This window comes from Podarcis tiliguerta, assembly GCF_965153285.1.
Source record: "Podarcis tiliguerta genome assembly, chromosome: 1".
Lineage (NCBI taxonomy): Eukaryota > Metazoa > Chordata > Lepidosauria > Squamata > Lacertidae > Podarcis > Podarcis tiliguerta.
Genome location: NC_139534.1, coordinates 118,711,805 through 118,733,316, shown reverse-complemented (window position 1 = coordinate 118,733,316; position 21,512 = coordinate 118,711,805). Strand labels below are relative to the sequence as shown.

Here is a 21,512-nt window from a genome sequence, read left to right as displayed (position 1 = left end):
TTGTTTGTGCATCTGTCTAGATGAGAGCAAATACTGTGGTTTCTGAGTTATTGCAAAGGGGAGAACAATTGTGTAACCATAGCAATGTACTAGTACAGTGTAAAAGATGCAAAAGACCACACTTCAGACAATGGAATGGCAACTCTTAAAGCTGTGGAAAGCACAATAGTGTGGGCCCAGTTGTCAACTATTTGCGTTGCAACACTTCATTTTTTTTATAATAATATTTATTAAAGGTTTTATAGTTACAGGGGGGGGGGGAAGTATGAGAGAAAAAAAGACAATAAAAAATTAACAAACAATACATCAAAAAGAGAATACATCAAGACAACAAGAAAAAACAAAAAACATTTAAAAACACATCCAGTTTCCATATCTTTATCTTTCATTTACTTGTTCCTCGACTTCCTCACACCTCCCTTTTTTGTATTCTAGTTCAAATTAGTCAATTCAGCAAATCCTTTCCCTCTTTCTCAACTTTTTGTTCTATAATTAATCTTAACACAATCTAACTTTAAATTTTCCACTTTAACCCATTAACAATAAATTTTTGCTTAATTCTTTATAACATTTCTGCTAAAACCATATAACTTCATTCCAGTATTCTTCTAACATTCATTAATTTTGCAGTATTTCGGTAAATATACTTTAAATTTTTTCCAATCTTCTTCCATCAACTCTTCTCCCTGGTCTCGGATTCTGCCAGTCATTTCCGCCATTTCCATATAGTCCATCAGCTGCGTTGCAACACTTCAAAAAGATGTCTTCTCCCCACTTCTTCTCTCTCCCTGTACACACCTCTGTTTTCTGTTTCTGCCTGCTTAAACTGAGTAAATGTGACTGGAAAGAACATAAGAGGAGTCCTAGTTGAACAGGTCAAAGGTCCACATGGTCCCACATCCTGTTTACAGTGGTAGGTTGATGGATGGTTCTGCAAAACCCATAAGCAAGTCCTGAAGGAGACATTCATCCCAGCAGAACTGGCTCATTACATTTGGCTGTCTAAGACATGGGGCGAGGGGAATATGGTACCCACTCACACTCCATCAGGACCAGCTCAAGACATTTTGATGCCTGAGGCTGCCTGGTCCCTCCCTTCATTATATCTTGAGAAGCTGACTTGACTTGAGCAATTGAATTGCACTTGGTGGCTTCCTCTACAGCAAACAATAATAATTTTATTATTTATACCCCGCCCATCTGGCTGAGTTTCCCCAGCCACTTTGGGCAGCTTCCAGCACATATAAAAACACAATAAAATATCAAGCATTAAAAACTTCCCAGTACAGGGCTGCCTTCAGGTGTCTTCTGAAAACTGTGTAGTTCTTTATCTCCTTGGTATCTGCTGGGAGGGCGTTTCATGCCAAGAAGGCCCTCTGCCTGGTTCCCTGCAACCTCACTTCTTGCAGTGAGGGAACCACCAGAAGGCCATTGGAGGTGATTTGTTTGTTTATTCATATAAATATTGCCTCATGTGTACTGATATGGGGGGGGGCACATCATAAACTCAGGTATTTGACCTTCCACTACCTGTCTTTGAAGAAAAAGATGGAATGGACATTACAGGTAGATGTCTTTGGGGAAAAACAACAACATACATTTACTTAGAAATATATGCTGGCTTGCACTTCATTGTTTTCACAGGAGTGGGGGAGAGGAGTCTTGAGAAAGCCTTGCTGACCTCAGGCAGCCCTATGGTCCTTGTTGTGTCATTCATGCCCACCCCCTGCCTCTGTTGTGCAATGCTCTGGCACTCCCGTGTTCCACAATTTCACTCTTAACAAAGTGTACAGCTCCGAGCTGGGTTTTCGATGGTAAAGAATGCCTGGCGGCCCCAGATTCCACCCCCCTGTCTTCAAGAAGGTTCAGTTTCGCTATGACAGCTGATAGTCCGTGATGGATCTATCCTCCTACAGCAAAGACTACATGCTGCATGGTTTGAAAAGCCATTAGGCTTTCCTTCCGAACAAAACCTGTGTTGGTTGAGTAAAGATAACACGTCGAAGAAGCCCAATACGTACAACACTTACTTCACCGTCAGAGATAGTATCGATTTGACAAAAAGTGACAGAAAACGTTCAATAGACTCAAAACCTTTCTCAATAAACCTGTTGCTCCCTTTAGAGAATTAGAGTGACAGTCTTCTTCGATTAACATTTTCCCGCATGATTGCAGGAAACTGATTTAACAGGGTGACTCAGGTTTTCCTCATGTCAAGTGCTGTGCAATGGTCTCTCACTACTAAGGAAGGCAAAATGAATGTGTCACGCAATTTGAAGGACTGGGGGGGGCAAGGTGACGTCTCTCTAGCACTAAGGTGTGTATTAAGGTCCTTTTGCAGTGGACCTCCCTGACGCCATGCTGATTTTGATAGCAGGAAACATGCTGTAACCATACCATAAAGACACTCCGGGCATGTTTTTCTATACAGTGTTAGCAGCGAACAGTGGGAATGTTTGCCAAGACTGCAGCAAGGGGATCACAGGGAGAGAGGAAGGAAGGAGTTGAGGCAGATGTGGCCATTTGCGGTTGTAGCCAATAGATTATTGCCCACACCTGCACCATGCATTTAAAGCACTATGATGCCCCTTTAAACAATCTTGCCTTCCCCCAAAGAATCCTGGGAACTGTAGTTTGTTAAGGGTGCTAAGACTTGGTTATTTTTGTTGTTTAGTCGTTTAGTAATGTCCGACTCTTCATGACCACATGAACCAGAGCATGCCAGGCACTCCTGTCTTCCACTGCCTCCCGCAGTTTGGTCAAACACATGCTGGTAGCTTCGAGAACACTGTCCAACCATCTCACCCTCTGTCGTCCCCTTCTCCTTGTGCCCTCCATCTTTCCCAACACCAGGCTCTTTTCCAGGGAGTCTTCTCTTCTCATGAGGTGGCCAAAGTATTGGAGCCTCAGCTTCAGGATCTGTCCTTCCAGTAAGCACTCAGGGCTGATTTCCTTCAGAATGGATAGGTTTGATCTTCTTGCAGTCCATGGGACTCTCAAGGGTCTCCTCCAGCACCATAATTCAAAAGCATCAATTCTTCGGCGATCAGCCTTCTTTATGGTCCAGCTCTCACTTCCATACGTCACTACTGGGAAAACCATAGCTTTAACTATACGGACCTTTGTTGGCAAGGTGATGTCTCTGCTTTTTAAGATGCTGTCTAGGTTTGTCATTGCTTTTCTCCCAAGACTTGGTAGGAGACCTGTATCCCCCTCACAGAGCTACAGTTCCCAGAGTTCCCTGTACAGAGGGATTGACTGTTATGCCACGCTGAGAATTGTATGTAGTTCTAGGAGGGCAATGGGATCTTCTAGCAACTCTCATTTCTGCAGTGTGTTTCTGCTTGCAATTAACTAGCTTTTAAGTCACTGTTGTCTAAGCTTTGAAGTTTCCACTTTCATCTATTTTGGTCTTGTCACCTTCCCTTCCTAGTCCTTACAGAGCTGCAGAGCTATGATGAAACAAATTGTGGCACTTCAGTCTCTCACCTGACATTTGTTTCCCTCTCCCGCTCCCTTTCCATGATCAGCATCTGCTTTCTTGTTACCTGAGATCATCTGCTGAACCTTTCATATGCACCATTAACTTTGCTTTGAAGAAGGCAAAAAATATTTATGTGCATTATAAGCAGATGCTCCAATCCATATGCTCATGGGGCCTCCCTTCCCCTGTTGATCAGGCAGATAGCAGAGAACTGCTTAAAGTGGAGGGCATGGCTACCACTAGAGGCTGATATGGTGGAATTTTTGCTGAAGTCGGACCTATAGAAGATTCCTCCTGCTGAGAACCAACATTGCCATATTGTGCTCTATGGGGACGTGCTCTATGGGGACGTGCTCTATGGGGAGCTGGCCTCTGGCACCAGGCCCATTGACAGACCAACTCTGCGTTACAAAGATTTCTGCCAGCTTGACATGAAGGTTGACAACATTAACCCTGCCCTGTGGGAATCCCTTGCAGATGACCGCAGTGCCTGGAGACAATCAGTCAGGTCGTGCATGCATAGCAGTGACCAGAGGAGGAATGACGTCTGGGAGGAGCGCAGAGAGAAGAAACGCCATGGTGCATCTGCAGCAGCCCAACCAGACGCCTTCATCTGCCCCAACTGCAACAAAACATGTCTCTCCTGAATCAGTCTCTACAGCCCCAGCAAGTGCTGCAACCTTCCAACAGTTTGACTTCATGCCCAATGGCACACTCCTCTATTGTCTTTCAAGACAGACGGATGCCGACCAACCCCATGTATGTGCAATGCCCTTGTTCAGAGTCTCCTTCCGTAGGACTCTGCAGGTCTTCAGCATCCTAGAGCAACCCATTTATCATGGAAAGAGAACTTTCTCGGCACTCAGAAATCTTCTCATCCCTTGTGCTGACTGAAGTCGATCAGAGTGAAACTCTCCTGAGACAGACGGATTGATGAAATATTCTTATTGTTAATGTGAGCTGTTGTTTCCTTTCCATTTCTGTTATTTTGCAATAATATATATCAAAATAAAATGAGCCAGATGTTCAAGTGTTCAAGATGTTGCCTAGTGTGGCTGGATTATGTCCCCACCCAACTCTCTCTCTCTCTCTCTCTCTCTCTCTCTCTCTCTCTCTCGTTTCATCCTGCCAAAGAGCTGATAGATTGTCAAGGGGAACATTAGTCAGAATGCTACTAATAGTATTGCTGTTCTTCATCTCTCAGCAAGAATGCAGCCCCTGGCTGGCACTACGCACACAGCAGGGGCTACTTATAAGCTGAATCAACAACTATATGAAAATCCACTATTATCTCAGAGGCCTTTCAGAACCAGACAAATCAAGGATAACATTTTTTAAAAAGAATATATATATATATATTTAGCTGCATAAATAGATGGTGTCAAACAAACAAGAAGAGTCATTCCGGTGTGATTTACAAGATTCTCATGCCTGTGAGCTGTGCTACTTTACTTTCTGCATATTTATCAGTTCCCCCTGTTAGTCCAGTGGCAGTAAAGTGTGATCCCTCATATATGAAAAGACTGCTTTGGAAGAAGAGAATGGAATAAATTAGCCCCGTCAAGGAACCTGATGAGCAATTGCAGGCTTCTAATAAATAAGTTAGGACTTCGGGGCTGTTAATTTATTTCCATGAACAAATCTCTTCTGCCTTGATGTCACATTAATTCTGTATCCATGCAGGTGAGAGCTGGGAAATCTGAACAAAATGCATAAGCAGAAATGTCACACGTCTCAAAGAGCATCCTGATTGCAGATAAAATGCAAATGAGTGCAGGTTTATTTTCCTGGTGTGTCATTAGCTGCTTGCCTGGGGGCGGAGGAGAAACTACCCTATCCCCATTTATCCAGCAGTGTTTTGGCAATGGCATTATTAGTATCACATCAGCCAAAAATTCAGTGGGTGATGGTAAGGCACAACTACATAGGAACACAGGGAGAGCAGTGTTGTTGTTTAGTCGTTTAGTTGTGTCCAACTCTTTGTGACCCCATGGACTGGAGCACACCAGGCACTCCTGTCTTCCACTGCCTCCCACACTTTGGTCAAACTCATGCTGGTAGCTTCAAGAACACTATCCAACCATCTCATCCTCTGTTGTCTCCTTCTTGTGCCCTCCATCTTTCTCAACATCAGGGTCTTTTCCAGGGAGTCTTCTCTTCTCATGAGGTGGCCAAAGTATTGGAGTCTCAGCTTCAGGATCTGTCCTTCCAGTGAGCACTCAGGGCTGATTTCCTTCAGAATGGAGTGGTTTGATCTTCTTGCAGTCCATGGGACTCTCAAGAGTCTCCTCCAGACCAGAATTCAAAAGAATCAATTCTTCGATCAGCCTTCTTTATGGTCCAGCTCTCACTTCCATACAACACTACTGGGAAAAGCATAGCTTTAACTATACAGGGAGAGCAGTAGGCCAGCTCAATTTATTTGTACATTTCTAGCCCACCTCTCTTTTAAGGAGCTAAAAGTGGCACACATGGTTCTTCCTGTCCACATGCTATCGTCACAACAACCCTGTGAGGTAGGTTAAGCTGAGGGCCATCCTGAGTTTTGTGGCTGAATAGGGATTTGAATCCTGGTTTCTTAGGTCCTAGCTCAAAACTCTAATCGTTGCAACACACTGTCTCTGTGTTCTGGCACAGAGTGAACTGTGTGGCTCAGAAAGACCTGTCTGCTCCCTGCCCCGTGACATCTGCCGCCTGAGGCATCTGATTCACTCTGTCTAATGATAGGGCCAGCCCTGCCAAAGCATAACCCAAGTGTGGCTGTATGTTTTAAAAAGCCATTTGACTTGGTGTCCAATGACATCTTTCGGTCAGAGGAATTTGTTTCAACCTGACCTCGTTTGCAATGTTCACGATGGGTTCGTGTGGCTACAGGGGAATTGGGAGCTTACAATTAATGGAAATCAATAAGGCCGAGAACCTTAATAACTAGATGCACTGTCTAAAGCTCCCTGGTTGGGTGCTCAATTCATCCTTGTACCCCACTGTTGGAGTTTCTAATATAAAAATTATTGTTCACTGTTGTTGTAGAGTATTCATTATTTTCAAATTATATATCTCCAGTTGTTTCTATGGAAACACTTGTCTCCTTGTGCCTGGGAAACTATAAAAATAAGAAAAGGGGGGTTTTTGTGTGTGTATGTGTGTAATCTTGTTTATTTTAAGTAGAGTGCTTAGCTGAGCCTCAAAAGGGCACGATTATTTAGCTTAACAGCAATACTGGACAAAATTCAAATACTATGATTGGGTATGAGTGAAGGCATAACTGTATTTATCCAATTGACTCAAGAATAGCCATAAGATTGCGATAATTGGATTCAGGCAGCATGAGAATATATCATGGCTATTTATGTGAGCATTACTTCAGAGTTGGCTCAATCAAAGGCCAGACAGCAGGACTGGTCCCCCCCCCCCCGCCCGATAAAGTTTAGGAACCATGTCACTGTTCCATTGGATCAGAGACGAGGGCTCTTTGACTCTCCAGATGTTGCAGGACTACACCTCCCATTATCCCTGATCATTGGCCATGATGAATGGGGCTGATGGGACTTGGAGTGCAACAACATATGGAGTGCCACAGGTTTCATACCCCTGGATTAGACCTCTCTTTCATCTACCTCACTGAGAACCTGAATTCCATTTTAAATAGGAGATTTTGGCAGCATATGGGTCATGTTGAACTTGAGTGTTAAAAATTCAATTCAGTTTAAAAGTGACCTTATCTAACTTGCACCTTCAGAACTAAAACGCAAATTGAAAGACAGCTATCCTTCAAAATTTGTACTTCTCCGAATTCTGCGATGCAATTTTCCAGCCAAGAAATTTGTACAAGGAGTGTGCAATAGGGGAAAGTGTGCATAAACATTTGTGCAAACATGTAAATAACAAAGAAGAGAGGGTTTGCTTTGCAAAACTGTGTGTACTAGGCAAAGTTGCAGACAAAATATGTACATTAGGAGAAATTTGCACTAAAATGCTGGTGAATTTTCATGAGGGCTTACCAAACAAAATCACAAATGAAAGTGGAAATGTTAAGAACTAAACTTCCCTAGTCACCATAAGCCATATTTGGGAATGTGTTGTATTCTGGCATGGGGCATTTGCTCCACATTATCTCCTTAGAGGGACGCGGGTGGCGCTGTGGGTTAAACCACAGAGCCTAGGACTTGCCGATCAGAAGGTCGGCGGTTCGAATCCCCGCGACAGGGTGAGCTCCCGTTGTTCGGTCCCTGCTCCTGCCCACCTAGCAGTTCGAAAGCACAAAGTGAAAGTAGATAAATAGGTACCGCTCTGGCAGGAAGGTAAACGGTGTTTCTGTGCACTGCTCTGGTTCACCAGAAGCGGCTTAATCATGCTGGCCACATGACCTGGAAGCTGTACACCGGCTCCCTCGGCCAATAAAGCGAGATGAGCACCGCAACCCCAGAGATGGCCACAACTGGACCTAATGGTCAGCGGTCCCTTTACCTTATCTCCTTAGAAACAATCCTCTCTTCCCTTCGATCAAGAGGAAGCCAAGTGAGTTGTATAGGACTCTGTTACCATGTTATATTACTATTGCATCTTTGGAGTTGGAATTAGCAAACAAGGTTCAGCAGACAACATATAGGGAAATGAAAAAGGCATTGTGGGGATGGGGCTGAAATGCCCCAGCTGATTTCCCTGCCCTATTTGCAAGCAATAAAATTGGGGGTTGGGGGGATAAGGTGCAAAGGGACCTTTAAAATGTGCTTAATGTAAAGTGTTACTTGGCCCTCAGTCACAACTAATTTCAAGACCTACTGATTTCAATGGCCTTCCTTGTGGCCAAGTGACATTTTGCACAAAAGCATCTTTGAGCTTATTTGCTCTTTTTATAATTCAGGAGAGAGTGGAAACAAAGAGCAGCAAAGAGAGGTCAACTTGGCCTTCCTGCCATTCTAAATCACGGTTTACTCTGCTGCATCATGCTTACCCTTACAATAAGTGCAAGTATTTAGTTCTGGAACAGGTGACTGTCTGCCTGTTGCATCACTTTTCTATAAAGCTGCAGGACTGTGTGGAAGTTATCATCAATTTCCCATCAAGGAAGGAAAGGGAAGCATGGCTTTAAACCGTGGCTTCTGCAAATCTAAACACTGCAATATTCCTCAAATATCATGTTCAAAAGGAAAACACTTAAGGAAAGCAAGCACAAAGAACCTCTTAATAGGAATAAAACTAATTTACTGTGAAATTAAAGTGGTTATTCAATGCTTCCTCTGGTGTTTCTACCATTTAACCAATTAGTCTCTCTTTCTTGTTCCTCTCAGATACTAAGACATGCTTTGTTGCAGCTAGGGAAAATGAAGATGTCCAGCACAACTGGACACCTTCATCCGCCCCAGCTGCAACAAAACATGCCTCTCTCGTATTGGTCTCTACAATACAGCTGTAACTCTCCAGTAGTTTGACTTCACCCCCATAAGGCGCACTCCTCCATTGTCTCCTGAGACAGATGGATGCTAACAACTAAATGGAGGGTCCACTGATGATGTTCCAAGGAGAACTTTGGAATAAATGGATAGTTGGTCATGAGAGCATAAGAACCTGTGAAGAATGCTAACCATAACTGTTATGTACTGAAGTTCTCACCCTGGGCCAGCAGATAGTAGATAGACTGTAGATAGTTATGCAAATGAAGGATCGAAAGTGACGTTCAGTGATTGGATGGATACTGTAGATAGTTATGCAAATGAAGGATTGAAAGTTACGTTCAGTGATTGGATAGTTTTAGAAAGTTGTTACAGTAACGTGGTACTGGAGCTCTATATAAGCAGGCTGACTGAGCCCTTCAGTTCAGTTCTGTCCTGGCCTGTGAATAAACAAGAGCTGTTTGAAGAATCGCTGTGTCGGCTGTTGGGATACTGCCAGGGAGACAAAGTCCATCATGACTCCACGTCGTTTCCGGACGTCCATCAATCTCCTGTAGACACGCAGTATCAGCAATTAGCAACACGAGCTCCAGAAATAGCTTGCCACATTCCAGAGCCGTGCACGCTCTATCAGCAGATAAAGCACACAGCGAAAGATGCACTCAGGAGAGCATTATTTACAAGTTTATTTCTGCGTTGATCAGAACAAAGAAAAACATGACTGCCAGCTTCAGTGTTCCAGCAGAGAAAGAGAGAAACGAAAGCAAAGACACAACATAAACATCCTGTGAAACAGGAAATACGCAGGCTGTGACACAAACATCCTGCTCCCTTTTAAGGTGGAACGGAAATATCCTAACAATGTTCACCCACAACTTAACAATAACAACAAAATGGATGACAAATTCATTCATGACAAGTCTGATAGGGTTGAGATCAAGTGATATGTCAAATATTTGGAAGCTGTCATTTCAATAGCATTTCCAAAAATTAATCAAGGAACAGTCTTGAAGAACATGAGAAAAACCCTGATGGGTCAGGCCAAACCCCATGTACTCCAGCATCATGTTCTCAGTGCCTCCATACTGTTAGGGATATCAAAGAATTCCATTTAAAATGGGAGCAGAGGTTCCCACAATCCATGTTCATCAGAGGTCAGGAATTATTTTCTGCATTTCCCCCTGCCCGAAATATTTTTTATTAGTTTTCAGTATACCAAAATACAAAGTCAACCAGCATTGTATAAACAATGTTTAAAGAAGGGATGCATATTTTACAGTATCAGGTAATATAATACATGTAATTTCACATTTTTACTGCCTTTCTTATAAATGTTTTTATTTTTCACTGTAGTTCTGCTATGATATTAATAAACTGGTATTATGCTGTTTTCATCAGGAGTACAAATGCTATAAACAAGGTTAAAGTAAAAAGACAGTAGAATAAGGTAGTATATTTAATTCACAAACAGGACGACACTTTATACTCTCACAACAGTGAAACATTCTTATTTGCTTCTGGAATCAAGTCACTTAAACTGCTGTTATTAGCATATTGTATAAAATCCTAACACGCTGCACAAAAACCCAAGGCTGTGCCTTGCCTTGAGTTAATTTTAAACTAAATGTATTTTTCTTCCTGAAATTGCAACGTTCCACATGTTTTCATGACACTGTTGTATAGTTAGCCCAAGCTTTCCAGTGTTGGATGACAGACTGCCTTGCTGCAATCAACTAAAAGGTGATAAATTGACTGTTAAATTTTGTTTGTACTTTGGAACGTTGTTAAAATAAAAAGTGCTGGAGCAATTTTAATGGTGTTCTTTATTATTGCTCTTAGTTCAATGTAAACCAGGGACCAAAAAGGGGACAGGTCCACTACAGTCGTACCTTGGAAGTCGAACAGAATCCGTTCCGGAAGTCCAAAATGTTTGGAAACCAAAGTGTGGCTTCTGATTGGCTGCAGGAAGTAGAGGATCGGAAACAGAACTGATTGCAACAAACCCAATGGATCCCAAGCTGGTCTCACTGCCATTGCACAACAACATGGAGTGCAATCCAGACCTAGTTGTTGTACTGGCCTGGAGATACAGTGGCACTTTGGTTCTCAAACTTAATCCGTTCTGGAAGTCTGTTCCTAAACCAAAGCGTTCCAAAACCAAGGCGTGCTTTCCCATAGAATGTAATGCAAAATGGATTAATCCATTCCAGACTTCTTTTAAAACAACACCTCTAAAACAGCAATTTTACATGAATTTTACTATCTAACGAGACCATTGATCCATGAAAGCACTAAACAATGTACTGCAGTCACACAATCAATCAATCATTCAATCAGTAGCTCAACTGGGTTCCACATATTCACAAAACAAAAAAAAGCCACAAAAATGCAAAATAAATAGCAAAAACAGACAGACCTCAGTGAAACACTCAAAACGGAAGTGTGGCACTCAGATCAGAAGCGTAACACAAAACAGAGCACGTTCAGCTTCCAAAAAAGGTTTGCAAACCAGAACACTTCCTTCCGGGTTTGCAGTGTTTGGGTTCCACGTTGTTTGAGTACCAAGGCGTTTGAGGACCGAGGTACCACTGTATTGGGCAAAATCATCCTCTCCACCCACCCAGTGGAAGAAGGGAGGGTGGCTAAAACCAAGCAAGCACAGCCCAGAGTGAGGCCTAGCAGCCCAGCAGAGGCTTTTCCGCCTTCCTCCCTTGCCCGGCCGTTCTGAAGCTCAGGCAGCCAGTCGCTGGGCACAGTAGGCAGAGCTGCCTGGGCTGGTGCCAGCGCTGAGGGGAGCTCGCCGGGAGATGATGGCAGGTCCAGCCCATGTGCTGCCCCCTTCTTTCCGTGCCCAGATGTCAGCAGGCAGTGACTAAGTCCCCTCTGAAGTGTAGGTGGGTTCAGACATGACCCAAGACTCAAAAAAGGATTTATTGGAACATCAGGAACAAGAAGAACAAGAATGACAAACAGGGGCACTTGGCCCAGTAGATATACCTTAAGCTGGCCTGTGATAGGTCACCTTAAGGCTGCAAGTAGCGAATCACAACACTGGCCCTAGCTCAGCAGGGATTGGCTGCCTACCAGCTACTAGCAATGTCACTGGAGGGTTTAAGGATCTTCTCTGTCTTTTGTGATGCAGATGAAGCTCCTGAACTCCAGGAGGCTTGAAGGCCTGGGACTGTATTGCATGCATGCAACCTGGCTTTGGTCTACAATGCCTGCATACATAACACCCTCCATGGTGTGGGGACTCATGGGGCACTGGGTCCAGACTGAGGCCACCAGAGGAGAGATGGGGAGGGAAGGGGCCCTGGGAGAGAGGGAGGTGGGTGGGTGATGAGGTGTGTTAACTGTGCTCTCATGCGGCTACGGTGGAGAACTAGGCTGAGATAGCTCCGTACGGTCAATTGAGGGTCAGCCCTCAAATATTTTGTGGGAGACCTGAAGAGGTCTGGACCCCTTAGAGTTGGTGCTTATGCTCCCACCTTCTGCTATGCCTCACACAGCTTGGGTGTGGATTTGCTGGTGGCTCTGCCATCTTGTGAGGCCTCTTGGATGGGGTGCTACCAGAGTGCACCTCAAAATAACCATGTACCCAGCAATGGGTCACATTTCCTTTGCTGTCCCCTCCCTTCTCCTAAGGAACATGGAAGCCCCCTGTCCCAGAGTCAGACCATTGGGCCATCTAACTCAGTAATGTCTAGACTGACTGGCAGCTGCCCTCCAGGACCTTAGACAGGGATCCTTCCTCCCCCTCAAAGCCAATTTATTCTCACATTTCTTATTTTTTTATTATAAATAGAGAATAATGCAGCATATTAAACGATAGATAACATAGACACTAAGCACAACAGCAAATGCCTCTTCTTTCACCTTGTTTATGACAAGCCAGCTTATATAGACAATTCAGAAACGCAATAAACACAAAAAGATACATAATCTCTTGAAGTATTACATCGTCAGTATGTTTTATAGCACATTCCCCCACAAACAGATTTGAGCTCAAATAGGTTTAAGGAGAAGAAGCACTCCAAGTAGAATAGTACAATAACCATAAGAAGGTAATTAAAAAACCGATATCACTACAACACCAGGGACTGAGCAACCCAAACTCTTGATCTGTCAAGGTGGAGGTGGGGTCTACTCTGAGTAGGGCTAACATTGGATTTGACCCTCTGTCACATGGTCAAGTTATCTCATATCTCAAGTAATTGTAGTAGCACTGACAATTTACAAATCAATCTTCGTCACAATTAAATCTACTGCACAGGGTCTTCCCATCTTGAAAAAAATTCTGTATGAAATTTTCTTTTACCTGTACTATAAAGTGCTAAACTAAGGAAAACAAGCAAACAAACGGATGTGGGGGTTGTTTCAGGGAATCTTTTGCCTGTGAAATGCCGATTGTAATAATGCCAATACTAATAATATCTCTTCTCGCAGTTTGCTTATGTCTGGCAGTTTATACAGAGAGTGTGTGGAAACTCAATAAACCACATCTCCACACACATTCCAAAACATGAATTTCTTTTGTATCGCCTGGGATGGGTGGAATGTATCTGTGAGAGAGACTGAAAAAGACCTATAGCACTTTAAAGTGCTCTCGGCTATGATTTGCAAGCTGTTTTATTACTTTGAATTTGCACCAGCAGAGGCCGCTACACACCTTATGAACCACGCACGAGAAAAGCAATGTAATTAATTATGAGTAATAAATTCATATCCTCCACCACCCTCGAGAAATTGGGTGTGATGCGTAAATTTGATACCCTGCCAGCTAACCTAATGGAGCAGCAACAGAAATTGCACAAAGATTTCCATGCAGATTATTCATGTTTACTGACACAGGCTAAAGATAGCTAGGCTTCTCCCAAATAAAACACACCGCCTGGCACTCAGCAATAAAAACAGATAAGCTGGGTGCTCTAATGCAAAACACCGCAGGAGTTATTTACATGGGCTGTTCTCTAAGACAACATTCCCCATGCATGGTCTGTAGATGTTGTTGGGCTATGGCTTCCAACATTTCTTGGCCACCTCATGAGAAGAGAAGACTCCCTGGAAAAGACCCTGATATTGGGAAAGATGGAGGGCACAAGGAGAAGGGGACAACAGAGGACGAGATGGTTGGATAGTGTTCTCGAAGCTACCAGCATGAGTATGACCAAATTGCGGGAGGCAGTGGAAGACAGGAATGCCTGGCATGCTCTGGTCCATGGGGTCACGAAGAGTCGGACACGACTAAACGACTAAACAACAACAACAACAAGCCATCCTTACTGGAGATGATGTGAGTTGTAGTCACCCTGCTGAACCAGACAAGAGGCCTATTAGGGCCATATTCACACCACACATTTAAACAGCAATGGTTTCCCCCAGATGATTCTGGGAGCTGGGGGGGGGGGCAGGGGTGCCATGGTCCCAGCACACAACCAGGCACTCCTACACAGGCCGGCAAGGGAGGCAAGTGAGAGAAAAGGCAGTACTGATGGTATCTAACACCGAAGTAAACTGGCAAAAATGTATAAATCTCAATCAAATAATGTAATAATTGGAAATAGAAAAAAGAAAGAACATTCTTTATATTATATGTGGTGAATACAGCACAAGTTATTATGGGCTGTCCCATGAATCTGCTAGATGAAATAGCGGCAGAACGTTGCCTCAGGAGAGTGAGGAAAATTCTCAGGGATGATTCACACCCTGGCCAGCACTTTTTTTATCTCCTGCCCTCAGGCAGAAGATATAGAAGCATGTTTAGTTGCACCAACAGGGTAAAGAACAGCTTCTATCCGTGGGCTGTTAAATGAATGGCTGTTAAATGAAGGCTGCTGAATGAAAAGATAACAACAGGGCAACTGACTTTTGGGTTTGGTGGGTGTGCATCAGTAAACGAGGGGAATTAAGACTAAGAGAGCTGAGTGGGGGGTGCTCGTGTAATCTCACTGTATACAAGTCGTACAAGTGACAATAAAGTATTTCAATATGGTGGTCTTGTAAATAAAAAAAAACAAAACAACTGTCCAGTAGCACCTTAGATACCAGCTAAGTAAGACCAACTGTTGTTGTTGTTGTTGTTTAGTTGTTTAGTCGTGTCCGACTCTTCATGACCCCATGGACCAGAGCACGCCAGGCACTTCTGTCTTCCACTGCCTCCTGCAGTTTGGTCAAACTCATGCTGGTAGCTTCGAGAACACTGTCCAACCATCTCGTCCTCTGTCATCCCCTTCTCCTTGTGCCCTCCATCTTTCCCAACATCAAGGTCTTTTCCAGGGAGTCTTCTCTTCTCATGACACCAACTAGAGACCAACTAATTTGTTTGCACACGAAAGCTTATACCCAGAACAAACTTAGTTAGTCTCTAAGGTGCTACTGGACAATTTTTTATTTTTTATTTATTTATTTCGACTGTGTCAGACCAACACAGCTACTTACATAAATCTAGAATCATGGAAGGCACCACACTGAGCTGCATGAAATGGAAGTCCATCAGCCTCACAAAGAAACTTGCACAGGTACAGGCTGGTATCTCCTTTCTGACTTAATGCAAGAATCTGGACATTATACCTATGGGTCTTAGAATTAACAACCCTCTACAGTCCACCTGTTCTACTGAAGATGCAGAGAAACTATGCCACACTTTCTCCAAGAAGCTGCTCAAACATCTGATTCTGTATTCTATACAGAAGCAAATAAAGGAGGAACTCTCTGTACTGGACAACTCTACAAGGAATCACCCAGCTTGGCAAAAGTTCCACAAGGAAAGACAAACTATTTGCGACTCTCAATTGGAGTTACTGAAAAAACAAAAAACTCTCTAATCTTTCCAACCCACAGGCTACCAATCAAAACAACACGATCAACAATATTGTCAATCTCTCACAGCAAACACTCAGCCCAGCTGAGGAATCAGTCCTTTCAGGTGGTCTTGGAGTAAGCTTAAGACTTACTGGGAAATGATATACAATCAGGCAAAGGAATTGGCATCATGGCCATAACAGGACTCGGCACCTCCTCAAGCCCTGGGATCACCCTTGGAAGCCACAAGCAATCATTGGGGAAATGTGAGATTCTTCTTCTCTTGAGTTGTTTCACAAAACCAGCATAAACCAAGAAAGGTAAGGGTAGGCAAGGGGACCCTGGGGGAGTTGACACACTACTCCAATACCCTTCAGGACATAGCACCAAGCCTGGTCAGAATCCTCTCACCTAGAAGCTCTATGTAGCCCACCCGTTTGCCCTCAGATCTGCAACAGCCATCAGTGACTGGTTCTCACTGATTTATGGAAGGCACTGGGTCCAGCAGTAGGTGGACAAACACGATGTCAGGGACCGTGCTGAGGAGGAATGGTGGGAGCCACCCCCTCCCCCTGCTCCTGCTCCTGAATCTTGTCAAGAGCAGGAGGACAGTATAGATTTGGAACAGTGGTTTGCAGAGGGGCATAGTTCAGAAGGCAGAAGCTGAGAAATACCGGATGGGGAACACCTAGGAGAAGAAACATTGGAAGAGAGAGGGTTAGTAGATTCACAGTCGTTGGACAGCAGCCCTCCGCTCTCCCCAAGGTCAAGAAGAGCTCAGAAAGTCTCAGAACAGAAAGCACAGAGGGTACAAGCTCAGATTACAAGACATAAGTGTGACGTAGATTAATAGGGATGGAGGGGGTGTAAGCCTTAATTGGGAGCACCGCCATTTCTGGGAGACAGGTTCTTTGTTCTCTCACTGTGAATATTAAAGATTCTAACTGGTAAGATGCTCCTTTCATTTGATCTTTGTTTTACTGCCACAAAGGAAGGAAGCACAACTTCAGGCAATACCAATGAGACGGAAACATGGAAGGTGCCTAAAGAAGCCAGGGTGGCTATCTAAAGAACTTCTAACTGAGTTAAGATTAAAAAAGGATGTGTACAAAAAATGGAAAAGGGGGGAAACCACCAAAGAGGAATTCAAACAAATAGCCAGCACATGTAGACACAAAGTCAGAAAAGCTAAGGCACAGAATGAACTCAGGCTTGCTAGAGAGGTTAAAAGCAACAAAAAAGGCTTTTATGGGTATGTTCCTAGCAAAAGGAGGAACAAAGAAACAGTGGGGTCACTCAGAGGAGAAGATGGAGAAATGCAAACAGGGGACACAGAAAGGGCTGAACTCCTCAATGCCTTCTTTGCCTCAGTCTTCTCCGATAAAGAAAACAATGCCCGACCTGAAGAATTTGGAGGAAATGATTCAGCAGAGGAAACACAGCCCAGAATAACTAAGGAGATAGTACAAGAATACTTGGCTAGTTTAGATGTATTCAAGTCTCCAGGGCCAGATGAACTGCATCCAAGAGTATTAAAAGAACTGGCAGATGTGATCTCAGAACCACTGGCAGTCATCTTTGAGAATTCCTGGAGAACAGGCGAAGTCCCGGCAGACTGGAGGAGGGCAAATGTTGTCCCTATTTTCAAAAAGGGGAAAAGAGAGGACCCAAATAATTACCGCCCAGTCAGTCTGACATCAATACCAGGGAAGATTCTGGAGCAGATCATTAAGCAAACAGTCTGTGAGCACCTAGAAAGGAATGCTGTGATCACCAATAGTCAGCATGGATTTCTGAGAAATAAGTCATGTCAGACTAACCTGATCTCGTTTTATGACAGAATTACAAGCCTGGTAGATGAAGGGAATGCAGTGGATGTAGCCTACCTTGATTTCAGCAAGGCATTTGACAAGGTGCCCCATGATATTCTTGTAAAGAAGCTGGTAAAATGCGGTCTTGACTATGCTACCACTCAGTGGATTTGTAACTGGCTGACTGACCGGACCCAAAGGGTGCTCATCAATGGTTCCTCTTCATCCTGGAGAAGAGTGACTAGTGGGGTGCCACAGGGTTCTGTCTTGGGCCCGGTCTTATTCAACATCTTTATCAACGACTTGGAGGATGGACTCAAGGGCATCCTGATCAAATTTGCAGATGACACCAAACTGGGAGGGGTGGCTAACACCCCAGAGGACAGGATCACACTTCAAAACGACCTTGACAGATTAGAGACCTGGGCCAAAACAAACAAGATGAATTTTAACAGGGAGAAATGTAAAGTATTGCACTTGGGCAAAAAAAATGAGAGGCACAAATACAAGATGGGTGACACCTGGCTTGAGAGCAGTACATGTGAAAAGGATCTAGGAGTCTTGGTTGACCACAAACTTGACATGAGCCAACAGTGTGACGCGGCAGCTAAAAAAGCCAATGCAATTCTGGGCTGCATCAATAGGAGTATAGCATCTAGATCAAGGGAAGTAATAGTGCCACTGTATTCTGCTCTGGTCAGACCTCACCTGGAGTACTGTGTCCAGTTCTGGGCACCACAGTTCAAGAAGGACACTGACAAACTGGAACGTGTCCAGAGGAGGGCAACCAAAATGGTCAAAGGCCTGGAAACGATGCCTTATGAGGAACGTCTAAGGGAGCTGGGCATGTTTAGCCTGGAGAAGAGGAGGTTAAGGGGTGATATGATAGCCATGTTCAAATATATGAAGGGATGTCACATGGAGGAGGGAGAAAGGTTGTTTTCTGCTGCTCCAGAGAAGCGGACACGGAGCAATGGATCCAAACTACAAGAAAGAAGATTCCACCTAAACATTAGGAAGAACTTCCTGACAGTAAGAGCTGTTCGACAGTGGAATTTGCTGCCAAGGAGTGTGGTGGAGTCTCCTTCTTTGGAGGTCTTTAAGCAGAGGCTTGACAACCATATGTCAGGAGTGCTCTGATGGTGTTTCCTGCTTGGCAGGGGGTTGGACTCGATGACCCTTGTGGTCTCTTCCAACTCTATGATTCTATGATTCTATGATTCCTCGAAGCCTGACACCCAATGACAGAGAGGACCAACTACTTCTACTTTTGTCCCCCATCCTCCCCCCTGCTGAGGCCAACTGAGACTGAGTCCACGGAGGAGGAAGGGGACAGCCAGTGCCACTTGGCGTACTGGAGGCAGGCAGATGGGAGCTGGCTGAGGGCAGACGGAACAAGGTGGATTGGTGGAACAGGGTCCCATTCCCTCAAATGGATCAGCTTCCACTGAACTGTAGAGTGGTATTGATGAAGAGAAGCAAGCAGGCCACCTGCTTCCCCTTAGCAACACAGTCTTCTACCCAGGCCAGAAATTCCCTTATGAATGCAGTAATACATGGAGGATGCCTGGAGATGCCATTAGACAGATTAGTTTTCTGTTACACAGGAACCCACAATCATTGCTGCATGATCTCAGGATCTGTACAGAGTCTCTGTCATTTGCGTCACATGACACCGTCCTTCCCTCTTAGCATGATGCGCAAAGTATTTCTAAGAGATATTGTTGCTGTGGAGAAATAGCAGCAAGATACAATTCCATTATCATGTCCACCTACCCTGGGGAGATGTTTGAACAAACATCTTTGAGTCTAGTTAGGTCTATTAGCATTTTAATTATTTACTCCCTGTGGGAAGGCTTCTTCAATTATCCCTCCCTCTCTCCCCTCACAGTGGTACTCTACTCTTGTTTCTTTCAGCTCCAAAATTTAAACTCAAGCAACCACCTTTATGTACATAGACAAGATCTCGCATAGACAAGATGGCCAACTGTTTGCCATTGTGAAGAAGACACTCACTCATAACGGGCAGGCGCCATGAGGTATCCTGCAGTGATTGCTAATGTCCCAGTTTTGCAGGCCTGTGGGAGGAGCCATATCTACCCTCAGCATTGCTCCTGGGAATGACACTGGTCCACACAGCATGCTGAACCATGGCTTACTGTGACTGCACAAGCATGCAAACTCCTGAAGAAGAGATCCCTGCTGTTTTGTTTCTCCTTGGCCATACTGCTGCTGTGCCTTAAGCTATGGCTTAGCATGTCATCCAAACTGGGCTCATGGTTTCGCTCTCCAAGATAAACCATGAGCAGTAAACCGTAGGACAAACCCTTGGTTACATCCAATGGTTTGTCTGGGGGAAGCTAAACCATGAGCTTGGTTGGAATGATGCACTAAGCCAAGCCATGGCTTAGTTCAGAGCAGCACAGCACAGCAACAGACTGGCTAGGAAGGAACAAAGTGACTGTGATCTCCTTTCCTGGAGCTTGCAAACTCTACATTCACACTAAACCATGGTTAGCATAATGTACAAACCGGGCCATTGCCATGATGTAGCATTATCCCAATTGCAGCAGCTTACAAATATTCTGATAGACTGTTTGATGCAGCTCCATCACCACTTGAAGCTTTCTCTAAAGAGAGAATTCTACAGCCCTCTGTTGACACATGTTAGTGGCAAGTCTCACCCCAATGGAAATTGCTAGAGCTATGAACATAAGAGCCTGCTGGATGAGACCAATAGCCCATCTAGTCCAGTACTGTATCCTGTTCACATAGCAGCCAACCAGATAGCTGTGGGAAGCCTGCAGGCAGGATTCTGCCCACCTGCCAATGGTTAGGGACAATGGGAGCAACAGTTCAGCTATATCAGGAGGACTTGAGACATGCATTTACCATCTCAGTGCTGGTGGTGGGAGGAATGGGACCCCAAGGTTCTAAATTTATCCACTATACTTCACTGCCACATTGCCTTCTGCAAAGATCTTTATTTTCGATTTTGACATATTCAGGGACGGTAATTAGCAGTTACAATGCAATATAACCCAGTTCCATCACATACCTGAGAAGCGAGATGTCATGTTTTAATGAGAACACTATTATAAAACTCATAATTTGCTTCTACTTCAACAGGTTTGGGAGGCGATGCTTTTTTCAAACAAACTGTTTGCATTATCAGTGTTGCCGAAAACATAAAAGTCACTGGGGAAATGATGCAACTGTATAGATACCAGCATATTCCACCGACTATTTCTTCCACACATCAATCACCCACAATATTCATTGATATGTGGCTTTTGGAGTACAGTGGTACCTCGGGTTACAGATGCTTCAGGTTACAGACTCCGCTAACCCAGAAATAGTACCTCGGGTTAAGAACTTTGCTTCAGGATGAGAACAGAAATTGCATGACGGCGGCGCGGCGGCAGCGGGAGGCCCCATTAGCTAAAGTGGTACCTCAGGTTAAGAACAGTTTCAGGTTAAGAACGGACCTCCAGAACGAATTAAGTTCTTAAACCAAGGTACCACTGTACTGACACTTGCCTGATTGCTTCCAAAATGTACAGAGTTAAACCACGTACGGTTCCAAAAAGAAATCTAGAGATTAAATGTATTGTAAAGTCAACTTTTGTTTTTAAAATTAAGAATAACAAACACATCATTTCAATGTCATTTAAAAAATAAATAAATTGGGATCCTTCCCCAGGATCTGCTCTTAGATAAACATTCATAAGCATAAGCAGAGTGTTTCTTTTATTAACCATATATATTTTGCAAAGTTGTTTATTGGTGTGTTCTCCATACATTTGGACTCCTCCTAAGATGTTGTATCCAAATTTTGCAGGATGGTTCCTGAGATCAAGGAGTGGGTTTTCTTGTATGGTTGAATACAATCGAACATTGTTTTGAATCAAGATGACAGACTTAACCTGTCAAAATTACACTGATTTTAACCATTAGAATTCAAAACAACACTGACTCTTTGCTTTCTTGCAATTCCTGAGCAATGCCAATGTTGTTGTTTAG

The 21,512-nt window shown here is 43.9% G+C and overlaps 1 protein-coding gene and 1 long non-coding RNA gene across 3 annotated transcripts in view; one reads left to right on the top strand and one right to left on the bottom strand.

The window, feature by feature from the left end:
* LOC310677473 (uncharacterized protein) overlaps positions 1–4,369 on the top strand; it is a 44,687-nt gene extending 40,318 nt beyond the window's left edge. Inside the window, exon 4 of one of the 2 annotated variants that reach the window (XR_014511176.1) lies at positions 3,962–4,085. Coding sequence is in view for 1 of the 2 variants with exons in the window: in XM_083440592.1 (XP_083296718.1) it covers positions 3,962–4,131 (170 nt within the window). In the remaining variant the exon portion in view is untranslated. Of the gene's footprint in view, positions 1–3,961 lie in introns of both variants that reach the window. The other variant, XM_083440592.1, reaches the window with a different exon arrangement.
* The window catches only part of LOC310678030, a 162,725-nt gene continuing 145,268 nt past the window's right edge, over positions 4,056–21,512 (bottom strand). The window contains exons 2-3 of the long non-coding RNA XR_014511566.1: positions 8,836–8,881; positions 4,056–4,091 (exon numbers count right to left, since the gene is read on the bottom strand). This is a non-coding gene — a long non-coding RNA (uncharacterized lncRNA). The remainder of the gene's footprint in view (positions 4,092–8,835; positions 8,882–21,512) is intronic.